Source organism: Antennarius striatus, chromosome 16 (assembly GCF_040054535.1).
Source record: "Antennarius striatus isolate MH-2024 chromosome 16, ASM4005453v1, whole genome shotgun sequence".
In the NCBI taxonomy this organism is placed as follows: Eukaryota; Metazoa; Chordata; class Actinopteri; order Lophiiformes; family Antennariidae; genus Antennarius; species Antennarius striatus.
In genome coordinates, this window is record NC_090791.1 from 3,222,155 (window position 1) to 3,237,826 (window position 15,672).

Below are 15,672 nucleotides of genomic sequence, written 5' to 3' on the forward strand. Positions count from 1 at the left end.
TTGTCTTATAATCAATCAGTAGTTAAAAAGACTTGAAAATAATTCTATCGGGACTTGTCTTAAAAAACACTCCTGGCCAGGTGGTGGCGCTAAACACCGCGGCGCTCCCTGTCGGCCACCGTAGAGCTCAAAATAGATCCGAAGAAGAAGAAAACAAGCGGAGAAGAAGCCAAAACTAACGCAGCTCGAATTGTTTTCAGCCAAATGTTAGTTTGTTAGCCTCGTTAGTGTAAAATAACACTAACAGAGTATAACGGATGTGTTGTAGCCCTCATATAAATATTACCTCCTGCTAGAGTTGGGGTTAAATAATTCACTCGCCCTGCATGTTGTGACTGTCTTTTGTTTTTAGCTAACATTTTAGCGGCGAAGCTAACACGAGTCCTGCAGTAACGGCGCATGTTTGCAGCGTGACAGGAGTTTATGTCGGCAGTGCGGTTCTCTCAGGACTGATAAAGAGTCTCTGTCTTGCCTCCTTTAGCACCATGCCGAAGAGGAAAGTCACCTTTGAGGACGGGAACGGAGAATTTGAAGTGGATGAAGACCTCCCAAACAAAAAGGTAGCTAATTCACCGTCAATATAATGCAGCTAAAAACAATAACAACTCGAAACCAGGTTGTTCATTTTGAGAAATTTACGTGTATAGATTTTGTGCCTTTAATTTATTACCTCAAAATATAAAAATCTTAACTCGCATTCTACCATTTTTTATTCCGTAAACAATCGTACAAGGGGTGCATGGTGTTATTGAGGGGTGCATGGCCTTTCCTGTTTCTTCCCTTGTTTTCTACTGATTTAAATGGTCACAGGTTTACAGCCATGTAATTGTTAATAGTATTTATAATGTACTTCTCTCCTTTACTGTTGACAGAGTTGTGAGGCCACGACTGGGCCAGGCTCCAGGTTTAAAGGCAAACACTCCCTTGACAGTGATGAAGAGGATGAGGGGAATGAAACAAATAGCAGCAAATATGATATTCTGGCCAGTGATGATGTGGAGGGTATGTTTTTTCATGTCCTGAACTATAGCTATTATGATTGCGGTTTATCTTTGTAACCTATTACTGATATTTGAAAGCATAATTATCAAACCAACAATGTAAATTAGTGTATTAATACACTATTGTGTATTATATATTAATATACTGTAAATGTTTAACAAGATAATGTTCTGCTTAAATTTGCTGTGTTTGAATCTAACTTAGAGCACAAAACTGTGTTTTCAGGCCAGGAGGGAGCAACAATCGACTGTGACGAGGGAGTTCCAATCACACCTTTCAACTTGGAAGAGGAGATGCAAGAAGGACATTTTGACTCTGAGGGAAATTATTTTATCAAAAAGGATCAAGAGATTAGAGACAACTGGCTCGATAACATTGATTGGGTAATTGCATTTCAGGGATTTCTACTTTACGTTGGTTGACTTTTTGAGCTATGTGCTATAACATACATTGCTTCTTTCAGGTACGAATCAAAGAACAGCCGTTCAAACAGAAGAAGAAAGGTCTTGCAGCCAAACGCACACGCAGGGTTGGTGATGAAGATGAGGCTGAGGAAGAGAAACAAAGAGAAGAGCAGCAGGCTGACAGAGAAAATGAAGAGGAGGAGGAGGAAGCTGAGCCTGCAGAGGATCCTCTGGCATCGTACACACAGTACCAGCTCACAGAAGCTGTGGTTGAACTGCTAGTGCCCGGGGAGACGGTCGCAGCAGCGCTTCGTCGGCTAGGAGGCCTTGGAGGACGGAAGAAGGGGAAGCTGTTGCAAGAGGGTGAACCCACGGAGGAGACAAAAAGGGATACAGAAAAGCTTGACAGGCTCACAGCACTCGCAGACAGATTGGTTGGATCTGGAATGTTTGAGATCTACCAACAAACGTACGAAAAACTGTCCTATTTGATGAAGAGCATGCACGACAAGCAACCAGCTGTGAAGGAGAAGCCCACGGGTGATGACGAAGATGATGCACTTGACATGTTTGGTGAAAAGTTTGATGAGAAGCGTGCTGTCAGATCAGAGGATAAGGCAGAAGATGGAGGAAGAGGTGACTCCGCATTACTTGAATGCATTTCCCTTCAGTAACACACAGTATCTTATTTTGTTTAACCAAAATACCATTTTTGTCTTTTTGTCAGTGAGTGATGAAGTGATGTGGGAGTACAAATGGGAAAACAAGGATGATTCAGAAGTTTACGGGCCCTTCACCAGTCAGCAGATGCAGGTAAACATTATTCTGATCGTGAAACATCCAGTAAATCCCTTTTAAGTTTATTAAATTAGTGGGTCGCATGCAGGTTTACCTTTAACCTTTGTTAGTTCAGATGGATTTAATCATGTCTGTTTTCCAGGATTGGGTGGATGAAGGCTATTTTAGCAGTGGTGTTTACTGCAGGAGGAAGGATCAGGAGGGAGCTCAGTTCTACAACTCCAAAAGACTGGACTTCGACCTCTACACATGAGTTCTGTCCAGAATCAAATCAGAACCCTCACTGTCAGCATCCCTTGTTTTTGTTTTCAATCTTTGCATCCAGGACTTTACGGTGACAAATTTAACAGGGGCTTGTTTTCTGTACATTGTTCTTAAATAAATAACTCATCTGTGGTGTTGTTATCAACTTTTTTTGTTTTTTCTGGGAACCAAAATACTTATTCTTGGGCAGATGGAGGACTGAATTAATTCTTAGTTATTTAAATTATTAAGGATACTACTTCATGAGCTTGTCTAGTCAGGCAACTTTTCTTAAATTCTGTAGCAAGAGGAAGATATTGGAATATAATTCCATACAGTTGCAACTATTTACTTCAGACACCTTTAATTGTTACATGTCAGTATTCACTACCGCATATGCACTACCTCCAAGCCTTTAAAAGGTAAATTATGAAATATTGACACAAATACAGTATGTGAATATTCTGTAAAATCTGAACACATTGAATTCCGTTAAATAATCGTATTGCAGGAAGGAACGAGGGAAGTCGCTGAATGTGGGAGATACAATCGTAATGTAAAACCGATTCCTAAATTATTGGAGCCGTTTCGTTTAAGACCGATGCTGATAGATTCCACAAATGATAATTTGCGCAGACTGTTGGTCTCGCCTTACAGTAAATAAATTGTGTTATTTTTTATGTCCTGTGATAGAACCATCGATCAATTAACTAAAAACTACCGTCGTTGTCCTTGCAGTTTTATCTTCTTCTTTTCCTTACAGTATTTCATTAAACTATTAAAAATAGTATTTTTTTTGTTTTTTAAATTGGTACACGCTCACCAGTGAATATAATTATGTATAAAATACACCTTTTCACATAGTAGTTTACGCAAGGTCGGGAAAAAAGCCCAAATTTTAATCACATTTTATCTCTGCGTTCCTATTGGTTCTCCCTTTTTTGGAAACGCCTCTAAATGTTTTCTGATTGGTGAGATTTCGACGAGATTTTCCGGGCGGAAAATTTTACCGGGCTGTGATTGGACGAAGCGTCTGTCTCGTTGTGGATTCGTAAAAACGCCTCAATTGACGAGTCACAGTCGGGCGCCGTCAGACATGCGTTGTTTACGGTGAGGTCGGATAAACAGGCAGCTGAACGTTTTCGGTAAGTTTGTTTGTTGTTATCTTTCCTCAACAGTTGTATTTATGTTTTTTCCCACGGGAAGACGTGGATTTATCCCGGAAGTTAGCATTTGGACGTTCTGAGGTCTGACAGCCCTCCGGCTACGGCTATCACCTGGAGAATACATCGTAGGTCACTGTACGACTGTCGGCGCTAGCTAAACCCTGCAGTGTTGATGGAGTTGCAGAACGTCTCTGCTAAAATCTATAGCCAGCACTATTTTTATGAAGACAATTATCGAAGATAAGCTAACATTAGCAAACATGAACACAGTTTAACGTTATATTGTTTAAATAAAAAAAAAAAGTTTGACTACGAGACGTCGTCTTTTCCAGCAAGTAGACGCCGCTCCGTTCTGATTGAATAGCCGCTACCTTAGATTGAAAACATGATCTGAATCGCGACAGTTTTCAACAATCAACCAACTTTATTTCTATTTTACCATCTGATGTTTGTCATAAATTTAGTTTAGGGTTATTTAATTTTTGTTACTAGACACCTGTCTTTTAATAGATTGTAACATAAGTGAACTAATGTTGATGGCGAGGTTTAAAAATCTTATTCTTTCCTTTAGAATTGGAAACACATTGGTCGTTATTAGCGTTTCTGGGTTGAAAAAACCCATTCAGCCCTACAACGTGTATTTACACGACATCTCGTTACTTCTGCAAGTCTACATTTATTTCTTTTAGTTGAAAATTACTTATAGATTGTGAAATACTTCTAAATAATTTAACACTTTAATTGATTAGGAATAACTTTATTCTCAATCAGATGGTTTCGTGCCTTCATTAGCTTGGTTATATTCTTATTTTATTTTGCTGTTTGAATGTTGGGATTTTGTTTTGTTTTTAATTCAATGTGATGATCAGAAACATTAAAAATAAAAAATAATTATGGTCGAAATTCTCTCTTCTGATCCTCTATTTCTGGAGGATTTGATGTGTTTCTCTGTTTTATGTGACAGAATCATTGGGTTCCTTGGACTGTTAATAGAAACAAATTCAGAGTTCTCTTCAGTTGAAATTTTACATACAAATCCATTGGTTATAGTTTACAAATTTTTAAATGTAGATGTTGAATTAAAAAAAAGAGGATAGTAAGGAATATGTTTTTGTTTTGTTTTTTTCATTTCAGAACTGAAGCCCATCCCTGTCATCAGCAAAGTAAGTAAAGGCGTCTTCTTCAGACCGACGTCGATGTGCTTCCTGTTGATATGAATCCCGCTTGTTTTGGTATTTTCGTTGTTATTTACAGAGAAGAACAGACGAGCTGAGAAAGAGAACAAGGGGATGTTGACTTACCCCTCTGACCCACCCCCTCACATAGTTTGTCCAATGGATGAAGATGCTATTTCCCCAAACCGTTTGTGTAGCGCACCTCCCTACAGTGAACCTCCACCACCTCTCTCCCCCTTTTCCTCCATCACTCCCAGGTATAGTTGTCCCGGCACCTTTTGGTTTGTTTTTCTGTTGATGTGTTTCCCCCTCCTTTGTTTTTGGCACATTTAATTTTAAATTTATAGAATGTATTTAGGACTTAATGAACTTGGGGTCATTTGTGTTAATCTTGTTTGCTGCTATGCAGATTTAGATGCTAAGTAAAAAAAATCAGTACCATTGATTCTGATATATCACAATCATGGTCATGTTTTTGGTCTAGTCTGTTCTCTGCAGGGTGAAGGGAACACTAGGGGCTCAGTTTTCATTTAACTAGCTGGAAGTGGAAGTGTTGTCTACCTTAAGGAACCCTTACATTTTTGTAGATGATTCACTCGGCTTTTGTCAGATACACTTATTTCCACTTATGCAGAGTGTGTGTTTCTGTTGCAAACTGGCCCCTTTCTACGAGTAGGAGAGAGAGCAGCCATGGTTGAATAAGCTTGACGTTGAATCGAGATGAGGGAGAGGAGGAATATGTTGAAAGCTGTCGCAATTATATCCAGACATCAAGCGGTTTTGCTTGCAGCTTTGGTTATTATAGCATGGAGTGAACTATTGGCCCTGGTGGTGGTATGCGCCGGCCAAGTACCCCTCCAGACCAAAATAACCCCTGGTTGTTGTCGTCATTCTGTGGATGCCTGCAGCCGATATCTGCACCCAGCCGAAAATGATTTATGCATGGCACGAATGTTCATGTATTCCAGTCCTTTCTTTTGCTAATCGCTTCACATCAATTTCAGGAGTCAATTTTCTCTCAGTTTAGATTTCATCCATATCACATCAATCATTTGTGCTTATTAAATTTAGTCTGGAATCAGGACATCAGCAGTTGGATCAAGTCACTTGTAAAAAAGATTATGTGGATGGCTACACCTGTTATTTCTGAGTATCATATGCACGTTTTCTGAGGATCTGATCCGACTCTGTGATGCACTTGGATTAGAATCGGCAATCAAATATTGACGCATTATTGAACTCTGAACTTGCGATACTGAATGCACGTTTGTTTTTCTTGACATATTTAAAATAAAACGGCTATGTGGTGACACTGAATGATCTTGAAAACATTCACAGCTGTACAAATGATGGAATATCTGGACACATTGAAGGGATCGCAGCGCAAACGCCCAAAAAGCAGAGCAGCCCGGACAGCGGAGCGGCTGATGAACCGTCCAGACAGAATCCATCCCCTTCAAGAAGGCAGGAGAGAGAGAACTTGGTGGGAGTTTAGCTTGAAGGATATTTTTCAGTCATTAAATGAATCATGACTCACATGGCGCCAATTCCTCTCTAATTTATAGGTACGAGCGTCAGAGTCCAGGCAGCCAAGAGTTGAAAGCACACTTGGAAACGAGATACAAAGCAAGGTTGGTTTTATCTTTCTTCGCCTTTCATAATCCTCCCTTTCTGCGACTCTGATGGTCGCCCAGTCTCGCCCGCACCCGTCTGTCTGCTCGCCCTCGATGGTGTTCCTCTCTCACGAATGGTGTCTGATCTCTTTATGCAGCAGCTGTAGTTTATGTGCATGTACACCAACACTGGAGACCTGTACAGTGAGAGGCGTGTGAGGGTTAATTGAGTGATTTAATCCTCTTTCATGGTCCGCTGCATCTGAAACAGACAGGCAATCGAGTGTCTGAACGTGACCCACTAATGCATAAACTGCAGACACAACAGAATAGAATGCGTCCTTATTGGCTTAAGACGGTTTAAGAACCAACAGAATGAATGAGGATAATCAGATTTTTCTATTCTGTTTTTACAAGAGATGAGTCAGTAAATCAAATTTAAATGTCAGTCTACACAGTGTTGTTTTGATTTTGGTGAGTCCTGACATTTTAACATTTTCTCGTCAGTTGCTTATTTGGTTTAATCAGCAGCTCCGTTTAATCGTCTTAAATCAACTGTAACAGTGTTTTTTTTATTTTGCAGGATGGATTTGATTTTAGTCACGCAGCAGAGTCCCAGAAGGAGTAAGTGTTAAAACTTTTTTTTAAAATCCGTTTGTCTATGCATACTGATCTGAAGTGTTTCCTTCATTTGCTCACAGTCACAGTTTTGAGGCTTGTGGAAAAACACGAACAAGAAACTGTATTTTGCAGAGGGTCATGTCCTCAAGCAGCGACGTCTGTCAGACTTGTTTTCCACGCTGTTAATGCCGAGTCAGTTACTCGTTTTGATGTGTCAATCGGATTACATCCAATTTATCGGCCAGCGCATCAGCATGCATTGTTTTTATTTATATCCTTATAATAAGTGAGTTAATCTGCATAATAATAGAAGGTTGATTTATTTCCTGCATGTGCCGATAGAGTCGAACCTGAATCAGACACAGGGTTGTTAGTGTGCGGTGTTCTTTTCATCTGGAGCTTAGTTTTCTGTTTTTTATTATTTTATTTTTTTCCAATAGGCTGGAGGAGCAGAAAACCTTGCAGAAAAACACAAACATCGGTGCTACAAAGGAGCTCGAGCACTTTCCTGATGGCGCCACGCTCGGTCTCAACCGCGTCCAGTCTGACGTGGGTACGTTTTGGCGATCGGCCGACGCTGCCGAAAGCACATGTGAACCAAAGGGATGGGTGATCGGCCCCTTGTTCCAGTCGTTCAAGTCCAAGATGGCCAGTTTCACGGAGATCGTCATGAGTCCTGTTAAACTCTTCAGAGCAAGCAGTCCTCCGCTGGATTGCGAGCTACGGGCCGACGAACCCTTTCATGGTGAACAATCGAAGACAAGCAATCTGCTTCACTCAGAAGCGCTAAGTGAAAACGGTTATCAGGGTGCAGGAGGTGGTGCTAAAAACGTTGCTACTGATTATTCTGAAGAATTAACCTTCTCAACACGCAGCTCTGAGCGGGCAGACGAATGTGCAATAAGTCAGTCGGAAACAGACATTCCTGATTCGGTGCCTTCGCCACGCAGTCCTTTACGCGTCGTCGTTTCTGAGGACGTTTCAAAAGCTGTTGGCTCCGTTTTACCCTTCGTACTGTTACAACCCTTTGTGGATGTAAGTGCCTCACATGAAGCCACGTTAAAGCTACCCCGTGCTGGGGTAAAGCACAAAGACAAGCTGCCAGAGCAGCTGAAACCGCTGCCACGGAAACGCACAGGAAACAGGAAGAGGGTTCCCGCTGAACCTGTAACATCTGACGTCACAAAGAAAGGGGCTGAGGTTGTTGACACACAGGTGTCTCTCATCGATTCCGTCCAATCAAACCACTTGAGCGATGTCGACGGAAAGATGTCACCGCCTTTATCCGTTTGTCACCACCGACATGACGCCGGCTGTGCTCAGGCCGAACGTGATCGTGGCAGGAAGACGGAGGATCACCTGTTGGTTCCTCAGAGCCCACGGGACAGCGTGAAGGATGCTGAAAACAGAAGTATGCCACAACCCGATGGCCACATGGATCCTGAAACGTATTTAGCTGCACAACTCGGGAGAACAAAGAGGCAACTGAATCTGGAAGATCATTCCATGGATTCTGTGAAGAGGAAAAAGTTGACGGTAGATGTTTATAGATTGGACGTCAGGAACTCAGAGCGAGGGCTGAGGCCACAGATGAAGGCGGCGCTGACGGATGAGCAGGGGGAGAAAAGGCTGAGGCCCGCCAGGATACGACAGGATGTGTCATCAGGAGCAAATAAAGCAGGAGGAGAACAGGAGACGCTGACGGCGCTCAGCGAAAGAGTTTTAAACACACGGACTGAACCTCCTTCTGATCCAGTGGTGGTTTGCTCACTGGAGAAAATAAACGGCGGGGCAGAGGAGGGGGACAAGGACAGCAGCAAGGCGAAGCTCAGCAGAAGACAGAAGACTAGAGCGGGTCTCGGTTACCCTGACAACATGGCTCTGGAAACCACAATTGCCATCACTTCAACCAAACGAGCTGAGGAAGAGCAGCTATCAGACGTACTCATCGGTCCAGATGTAAAGCCGATCCACAACACAAGAAAGGGCAGAGAAGTAAATAAGAAACCACTAAAAAGGAAATCGCCACACCAAGCGAGTTCAAACACGGGGACGGCGGCTTTTACCTCTTCAGTTGAGCCACTGGAAGTCACGACCACAGTCATCAGTGCCTGTCAGCATGGTCAAAAAGAAGACGGGGATAAAACGGAGCTGAAACAGACGTCTAAGAAGCCCAAAAAGGGTCGTAGAGGTGAGGTTAAGGCGTCTGCAGCGAGCAGGAGCAAAGAAATCGAACCGTCTGTCCATGTCCGTCAGTCTTTAACCAAAGAATCGCAGACTGAAGAAGACAACGGCAAACTCTCAACAGATCCCGTTTACTTTGAAATGACTCCTTTTGAGAGTAACCACCAGGTTTGTCCCGAATTCTCCCAACCCCCGTTAGATCTACCGTTAGATGAAGTGCAGCATGAAGCTCAAGGCGAGGAAAAGAATGGTACATCTGTGTGGGACGAGGCCGTCCCCGGTGAATCGACAGGCGTCAAGGTCTCCAGGCTGAGAAGGAGGGTCAACAACAAGTCGAGGCCGGCAGATAACCAGAGGAGGAAATGCAGGGTTTTGCACGGCAGTGTACGTAAGGGTGAAGACGCGACGGCGTCCGTCACCGTGGATAACGGAGATCTGGCTCCGGCGGGCGCTCCCTCGTCACAAAGCGGTTCATTGAGCCGTTTGTCACGCAGCTATTCCTGCCCGGAGATCCCCTCCTTCCGCTCCTTCGAAGTTCCCTTGAACTCTCTGCATCCTCCCCATCATAGCACGGTCCCTTCATCACAAGAGGATCATTTTACCCACTCTTTTATTCCCCATCAAACCCACAAATCCCCACGCCGCACCCGTCGACACACGGTCTGCAGCCTGGAGGTGGAGAGGGAGATCGCCCCGCTCTGCCTGCGTAAGGAGGTGTACCCGTCCAGGAGATCGGTCCCGTACGACAGCTTCAGCCAGATCCTGTCTCCCAGCTCGGCGCTCTCGCCTCTGGCCTCCTGCTTCCTCTCCAGCCCGCTGGCTTTCCTCTCCAAGAAACCCGACGACAGAGGAGCTGCCGCCGGGCCCAGCCCTCCTGGACACGTCTCCTCTCCCACCTCCTCATCCTCCGTTTATCCTCCGAAATCCTCCACATGTCACCTCTCAGGACTCGTCCAAAGAACCGACTCCTGTGCTGCTGCCTCAAGTAGCAGGTATCTGGTTTTGTTTTCATGCAATGATCATTATGATGATGAAAATGACTGCTGAATGTTCATTCCATTTTTTTTCCGCAGTGGAATTTCCCTGGAGTGTGAGATTGGGAGACGACAGACCGAAGAGGAGGACGACGGCGAGAACACGAGCTCATCCAGTCAGGAGTTTGAAGACGTGGCGTTGAGAGAAGAAAAGGCTTTGTCTGATTCTGAAATCAAGGTAAACTTTTTCATTGATGTCATTCTTATTTAGAGATTTCCATCACGTGCTGAGAGCTGAGAGACGCTGGGTTGATGTTTAGTCTGTTTTTGTGAATCTGATTTCTTTTTTTTAAATTATATTTTTATATTTTATCCTCACAGGTGGTGCGAAAACATGAAGAACGAGGGAAGGTGTCGTCTATCAGGATTCGTAAAACTTTACCCAAACCTCAGAACAACCTGACACCAATGGGCCTCCCCAAGCCCATCAGGTAAGAACCCCTGAACGTCATACATGCTGACTGTGTCACATGACCTGTGATGTCACGTCATGGAGAAAAAGAACATGTGTGCTGAAGGTAAATATTCAAGATCATGTTTAATTTATTCACGTGGGACAGGCTTGGCCTAGAAAGTAGGACAGATTCTGTTGGGTCAGCACACACTTGTCGCTTATTGAACACCGATCAATATTCAGACTGACTGCAGCTGTGGCTTTGTTTCACCATAGGCTGAAAAAGAAGGAGTTCAGTTTGGAGGAGATTTACACCAATAAGAATTTCACCAAACCTCCTGAAAGGTAAGGCTGAATATTCACAGTTGTGTTAAAATGTGTGTTTTAATGTGTGGTTATAATTAGAGACACACAGGAAAATAATATTGAATTAGACAAAAGAATTTCCCCATTTATGGATTAATAAAGGAACTTTCTGTCTTTCTTCTTCTAAGCTGGAATAAACAAGTTGTGAGTCATCAGCTGCAGCTTCACTTCCTTTTCACTTCAGGCTATTTATCAGTGAATATTTAATTCTTACAAGTTCCTGGCGTAGTCACGGAGCTAAATCTGTCCACATCCACCTGTATATTTGAAAACCATGAGTCAGACACTTCATTAATTTAATTAAAGTCTTCTATTGTGTCTCCAAATTTATTCATTTGCATAAGGAGCTAGTTTGTTGAATAAACACATTCCAGACCAGACTCGGTGAAACGTTGCAGCTGCACCAGAAACTCTGCGACGCCGTAACGATCATCCGCCCCACAAATCAAACTGTCACATGATAAGTGGAATCACATGCTGCGTCCCTGTTCCAGACCAGACGCTAAGTGTGTACGTTTGATATTTATAGTATGTGCTGGATCAGGAATGAATACATTCACTTTGACTGAAGGAAGTCAAAGCAGAACTTTTTATTCTTATTATTATGAGGAGGCAGAAAACTGAGTTTGACCAGAAGGTGGTGCCATCGTCAGACTGTTTCCTCAGTGAGCTGCACCACTTCATATTTCCAATTCTGTTCTCTGTTCTCTTGGCTTGTGTGGAAGAAGTGATATTAGTCCATTAGTAGAAATGAACATCATCTTCTACCTTCACGTCTGTGTTTCAGCCGGCTGGAGACCATATTCGAGGTGCCTCTCAACCGGCGGAATGGTTCCGAGTCCTGGTTTGGCCAGAGGCGATTCAAACGCTTCTTGGAGTTCCTGGAGGTCGGCGAGGCCAGAAAACCAAAGAAGCCGCTCGTTGGTGTCGGAAAAGCAGGTATGTCGTCGTCCAGGACGAGGCGTGGAGGCTTCCCTAAAGACGAACCGTCCGTCAGCGTCCAGGACGTGGACTCGCTCCTCTGCTCCAAACTGGATCAGCTGAGTCTGTGGCTGATGCACGACCAGACAGACAGTTGACAGGCGCTGCTTTCATTTGAGAAGTAAACACTGAGTAGGATGTTTTTGACTTTAATCTATTCCAGCTCCTATTTTCAGCACCTTCATTGAACAATGGTTGTGGTAAGAAGTCATATTTAAGAATTACTTTCGTTTTAGCCCGTAAGTCAAAGAAGTCCAGAGCGTAGCGTCGTAAACGTGTTTTTTCAGAGGAGCTGCTTCTAAATATAATGTCCGGTAAATTATCTCGTCTGTTATTACTGCACTCAAACCTCTGCCGTCCATCATGCTGTCATCCCCAGCGCTGAAAACATAAACAGAAGTAAAGGTTCTTGACATATATTCTTGTACAGCCCACCAGCATTGCCAGTAGACATTCAGTCTATCCATAGTTTAAATAGTTCCCTACCCAGAGCAGCAGCTGCTCAACTCCACTGGGTTTCATTACAATTCAAAACTATTCATACAAAATACATCTGATAATTTTTGCACTGTCTCTTTTGTCTCAGTTTTAAGTCGAGAGCTCACAGCATCATTGTAAATACTTTTCCAATGGCAGCTATTTTTTTATTACACACTGATTACACATTTTAAATGTGCCAGAAAGAGATTCATGTTAACGGCAAATAATTCCTAGACTAAGTTTGTGTCAAAAGAGTTTTTGTACGGTAGGTTATTTCTGCTGGCGGTGTTTCCCTCGGCTCAGGCGGACCCTATTCGGTCGCTCAATCAGTTGTTTGTAAATTTATGGATTGTTTTAATTGAATTAAATGTAACCGAACCACTCGAGAGCATTTGTAACCATGACTGGAGATGTCCAGATTCCACTTGACTTTTATTACTGCTGGTGACTCTGGATTGTTCTGTGTCATCTGTATTTGTATTGTAATGCCTTTCCAAAATTGCGTAAGATTTTTTTTTTGGACAAATTTTTATGAGGTTGCCTTAACTGTTCAGCTAGACGTTTTGTAAGTGTATTTGAAATAGTTGCTGTAGTTAACGGCATTTCAAGCAGCTTAGAGCACACGTTCATATGTTTCTATAAAAGTGCATACATTTGACGTTAATAAAGCTAATATGATCACAATGCAATAACGCCAAGATGATGTTGGCAACATGAACGAAGAAGCACTGCCGCGATCATCGCCATTTCGTTTAATCGTTGAGCAGAGACCCGATCCTTGTTCTTACATTTTTTTTAACTTGACAGATTTAGTTTAGCATCATCTTCCATAATTTACAACAACCAAGATGACATTCATGGTAGAAAGACATCAAGGATCGGATCATCGCTGGGGAATGGTGGCTGTGGTTGATAATCTGTAATGTATGTGTCATTTTAGTGCCATGTCTATAAGTTGATGCTGGATTTTATATGTGGTCATTTAGGTTTTTAACTGTTCATATATTAAATAAATATCACCGTGTATGAAAAGACTTGCAAAAGTTGTAAGATTTTTAATACCATTTTCTGTGTAAAAAATATATTTATAAATGCTTTAGAGGAAACAGTAAACAGGAAGAGCATCTAGTCAGCAAAGGAACTTCTGAAACAGTCTGAGTGGTTTGTTTCCTTTAGGTTGACCATTAGTGTTAAGGTGTCCACTCCACGTAATGTCATCAGGTTTTCTTCTCGGAGCTTCTGATTAGTCTTGCAGAGTGAGGAGATATGAGATCAGTGCCATCAGCAGCGGGATGGACGCCAGGAGGCTGACCCACGTCACGATGGAGATGATACCAAACTTTTTTGCCCGATATGAAAATATAGCAGCTGCCTCGGGGTCTGTCGTCGTCTCAGCCTGTTGAAAACGATAATTTGGAGTAAATAAATCTATAAAGATGAATTTTACTTTCAAATATTCGCTTCAAATCAACGTAAAAGTGTTTTTTCACAAAACGCGGACTCAACATTTTTGTCCTCCTTCGCTTCCGTACAGGAAGGATTTTCAGTTCAATTCAAAAAATTCGATTTGTCATCGAGGTAATTATAGGATTTTTCTTCATGGATTTGGTTGAAAAAGATTAAATGAACTCGTACTGTTAATAATTTATTTCTTTACATGTTCAGTGCTGAACAAAAAGAAATATTGAATACCTTTACTGAATAAATTAGGGATCTGATTCCTATGCAGGACAGCCCACAGATGATGCTACAGATGGCTAACTTCCTGTAGTTCTTGTCGCCGCAGCAGGGGGCATGGCCCCGTCTGATGACGTCCTGGTTGCACGCGGCGTTTCCTGGAACGTCACTTGTCCCAGGAATGAGATTGAGTCTGATCTCCTCAGCTTCCGTTTCAGCAGTCTGAGGTGGATTAGACATTTCTGCAAATGAGAAGAGAATGAGAATGAGAAATGGCAGCTGCTAAAGCTTATTAGCATTTCGAGTTGGTCATATAAGAAAGAACCTGTTTTATGACTTTTTCCAAGATAAAAGTAATGATTAAGAGTTTACACTGCATTCTACACAATTTAAATTAGGGCTGAGGGGAACTTTTCAGACTGGAGACAAATGAATTGGTCACTTAGTACTGCAGACTGATTTTGATCTTTACTGTTCTTCGTGTTTACATTGTGAAAATACTGATGTAATTAAAAATGCTTGAGACCTTTAACACTGCTCCCACAGAGAATATTCCTGGGTAATAGTACTAAAACCTAAAATACTAGAATCACTCATTTAGTCATGTGACTCTGTTGCTGGGAAGGAATGTAAGGCCTGCTTGAAATACAACTCCACTCCTGTCCAAATGAAAAATATTTTTATTTCCCTTTATGATTTCCCAGTCGTTATATACTGCAATGCTGATTTACATGGACACAAAGATATATTTTCAAGTTGTGACGTGCTCATTAGATGAGTTTACCTGACGACTTGTTTTCTACAGTTCTTAACAAGACAATCCAGTTTCAAGACATTAAGTTTAACATTCCTAGCATGTCTTGACATGTTTAGTTTATTCTGACAGAGCATGGCAATTTCACTGGACTGGGTATTTCCAAATAAAATAATCTTGAAAAACTTGTAGAATGAGGCCTAAAAAAATGTAAAAACTTCCTTATCAACCAGCAGGTCGTCATGGTGAAGTGAATTCAGAATGCATCTTATCTAATCTCTTATCAAAGACTGACACGCCATCATACGTTGACACTTTAGAGAATGTACAACAGAGTGTACATTGTGCCGGATTGCACACGCCTGTGAAGTACGTGTAAGTGAGAAACTATGATTGTGGTTTCTGTTTTGCGTCAGAATGTAGAAAAGATTTCCAAATTAGAGAACGATTAAGGAAGTATCCTGTCAAAAGGAGAAGCTACAATAAAAACAAGCCACATTAAGATTAACCAAGCATTTCGAGTACAAACCTGATGAAATTTGCTTTGAATCCTCTCCTCAGTCTGAATCCTGTCCTTCAGCTTGTTACCTGGTATTTTATTCCCGTTTTGTCACTTAAACAAAATTCCAGTTCAGGTGAATATTTCCCTGCATTGTCATCCTAATGCAGCTGTTGTCATGGTCACACAAGTCTGAAAAAAAATCAGCTATGAGATGGACGTGTGTTTGCAAGGCCCGGCGCCGTTTAAGTTGTTGAATGACAGACCTGGGAGCTGAGGGT

General features: G+C 42.2%; 2 protein-coding genes across 3 annotated transcripts; both read left to right on the plus strand.

The window, feature by feature from the left end:
- Window positions 1-127: 127 nt before the first annotated feature.
- On the plus strand, window positions 128-2,600 carry cd2bp2 (CD2 (cytoplasmic tail) binding protein 2). 2 transcript variants are annotated; one of them, XM_068337053.1, is made up of 7 exons: window positions 128-206; window positions 482-560; window positions 873-1,002; window positions 1,228-1,385; window positions 1,466-2,042; window positions 2,134-2,219; window positions 2,347-2,600. In XM_068337053.1, exons 2-7 carry the CDS (start codon window positions 486-488, stop codon window positions 2,455-2,457), a joined length of 1,137 nt encoding a protein of 378 aa, XP_068193154.1. In that variant the 5' UTR covers window positions 128-206; window positions 482-485; the 3' UTR covers window positions 2,458-2,600. The 2 variants fall into 2 exon arrangements, with proteins under 2 accessions (XP_068193154.1, XP_068193155.1); XM_068337054.1 differs by having other exon boundaries at window positions 147-560.
- Window positions 2,601-3,518: 918 nt separating this feature from the next.
- Window positions 3,519-13,495, plus strand: prr14 (proline rich 14). Its single transcript, XM_068336801.1, has 11 exons — window positions 3,519-3,592; window positions 4,748-4,776; window positions 4,868-5,045; window positions 6,127-6,271; window positions 6,354-6,419; window positions 6,985-7,025; window positions 7,463-10,198; window positions 10,280-10,418; window positions 10,562-10,671; window positions 10,911-10,979; window positions 11,788-13,495. The coding sequence occupies exons 3-11, from the start codon at window positions 4,903-4,905 to the stop codon at window positions 12,077-12,079; spliced, it is 3,741 nt and encodes a 1,246-aa protein (XP_068192902.1). The 5' UTR covers window positions 3,519-3,592; window positions 4,748-4,776; window positions 4,868-4,902; the 3' UTR covers window positions 12,080-13,495.
- Window positions 13,496-15,672: the final 2,177 nt, after the last annotated feature.

What these genes read in the sequence shown, in the direction of transcription:
- cd2bp2 (XM_068337053.1), top strand. Translation starts at nt 486, where the DNA reads ATGCCGAAGAGGAAAGTCACCTTTGAGGACGGGAACGGAGAATTTGAA. An exon ending in AAGACCTCCCAAACAAAAAG is followed by an intron (nt 561 to 872) that starts GTAGCTAATTCA and finishes TACTGTTGACAG; the next exon opens with AGTTGTGAGGCCACGACTGG. An exon ending in GGCAGAAGATGGAGGAAGAG is followed by an intron (nt 2,043 to 2,133) that starts GTGACTCCGCAT and finishes TCTTTTTGTCAG; the next exon opens with TGAGTGATGAAGTGATGTGG.
- prr14 (XM_068336801.1), top strand. Translation starts at nt 4,903, where the DNA reads ATGTTGACTTACCCCTCTGACCCACCCCCTCACATAGTTTGTCCAATG. An exon ending in GCTGCTGCCTCAAGTAGCAG is followed by an intron (nt 10,199 to 10,279) that starts GTATCTGGTTTT and finishes TTTTTTCCGCAG; the next exon opens with TGGAATTTCCCTGGAGTGTG. An exon ending in TTCACCAAACCTCCTGAAAG is followed by an intron (nt 10,980 to 11,787) that starts GTAAGGCTGAAT and finishes TCTGTGTTTCAG; the next exon opens with CCGGCTGGAGACCATATTCG.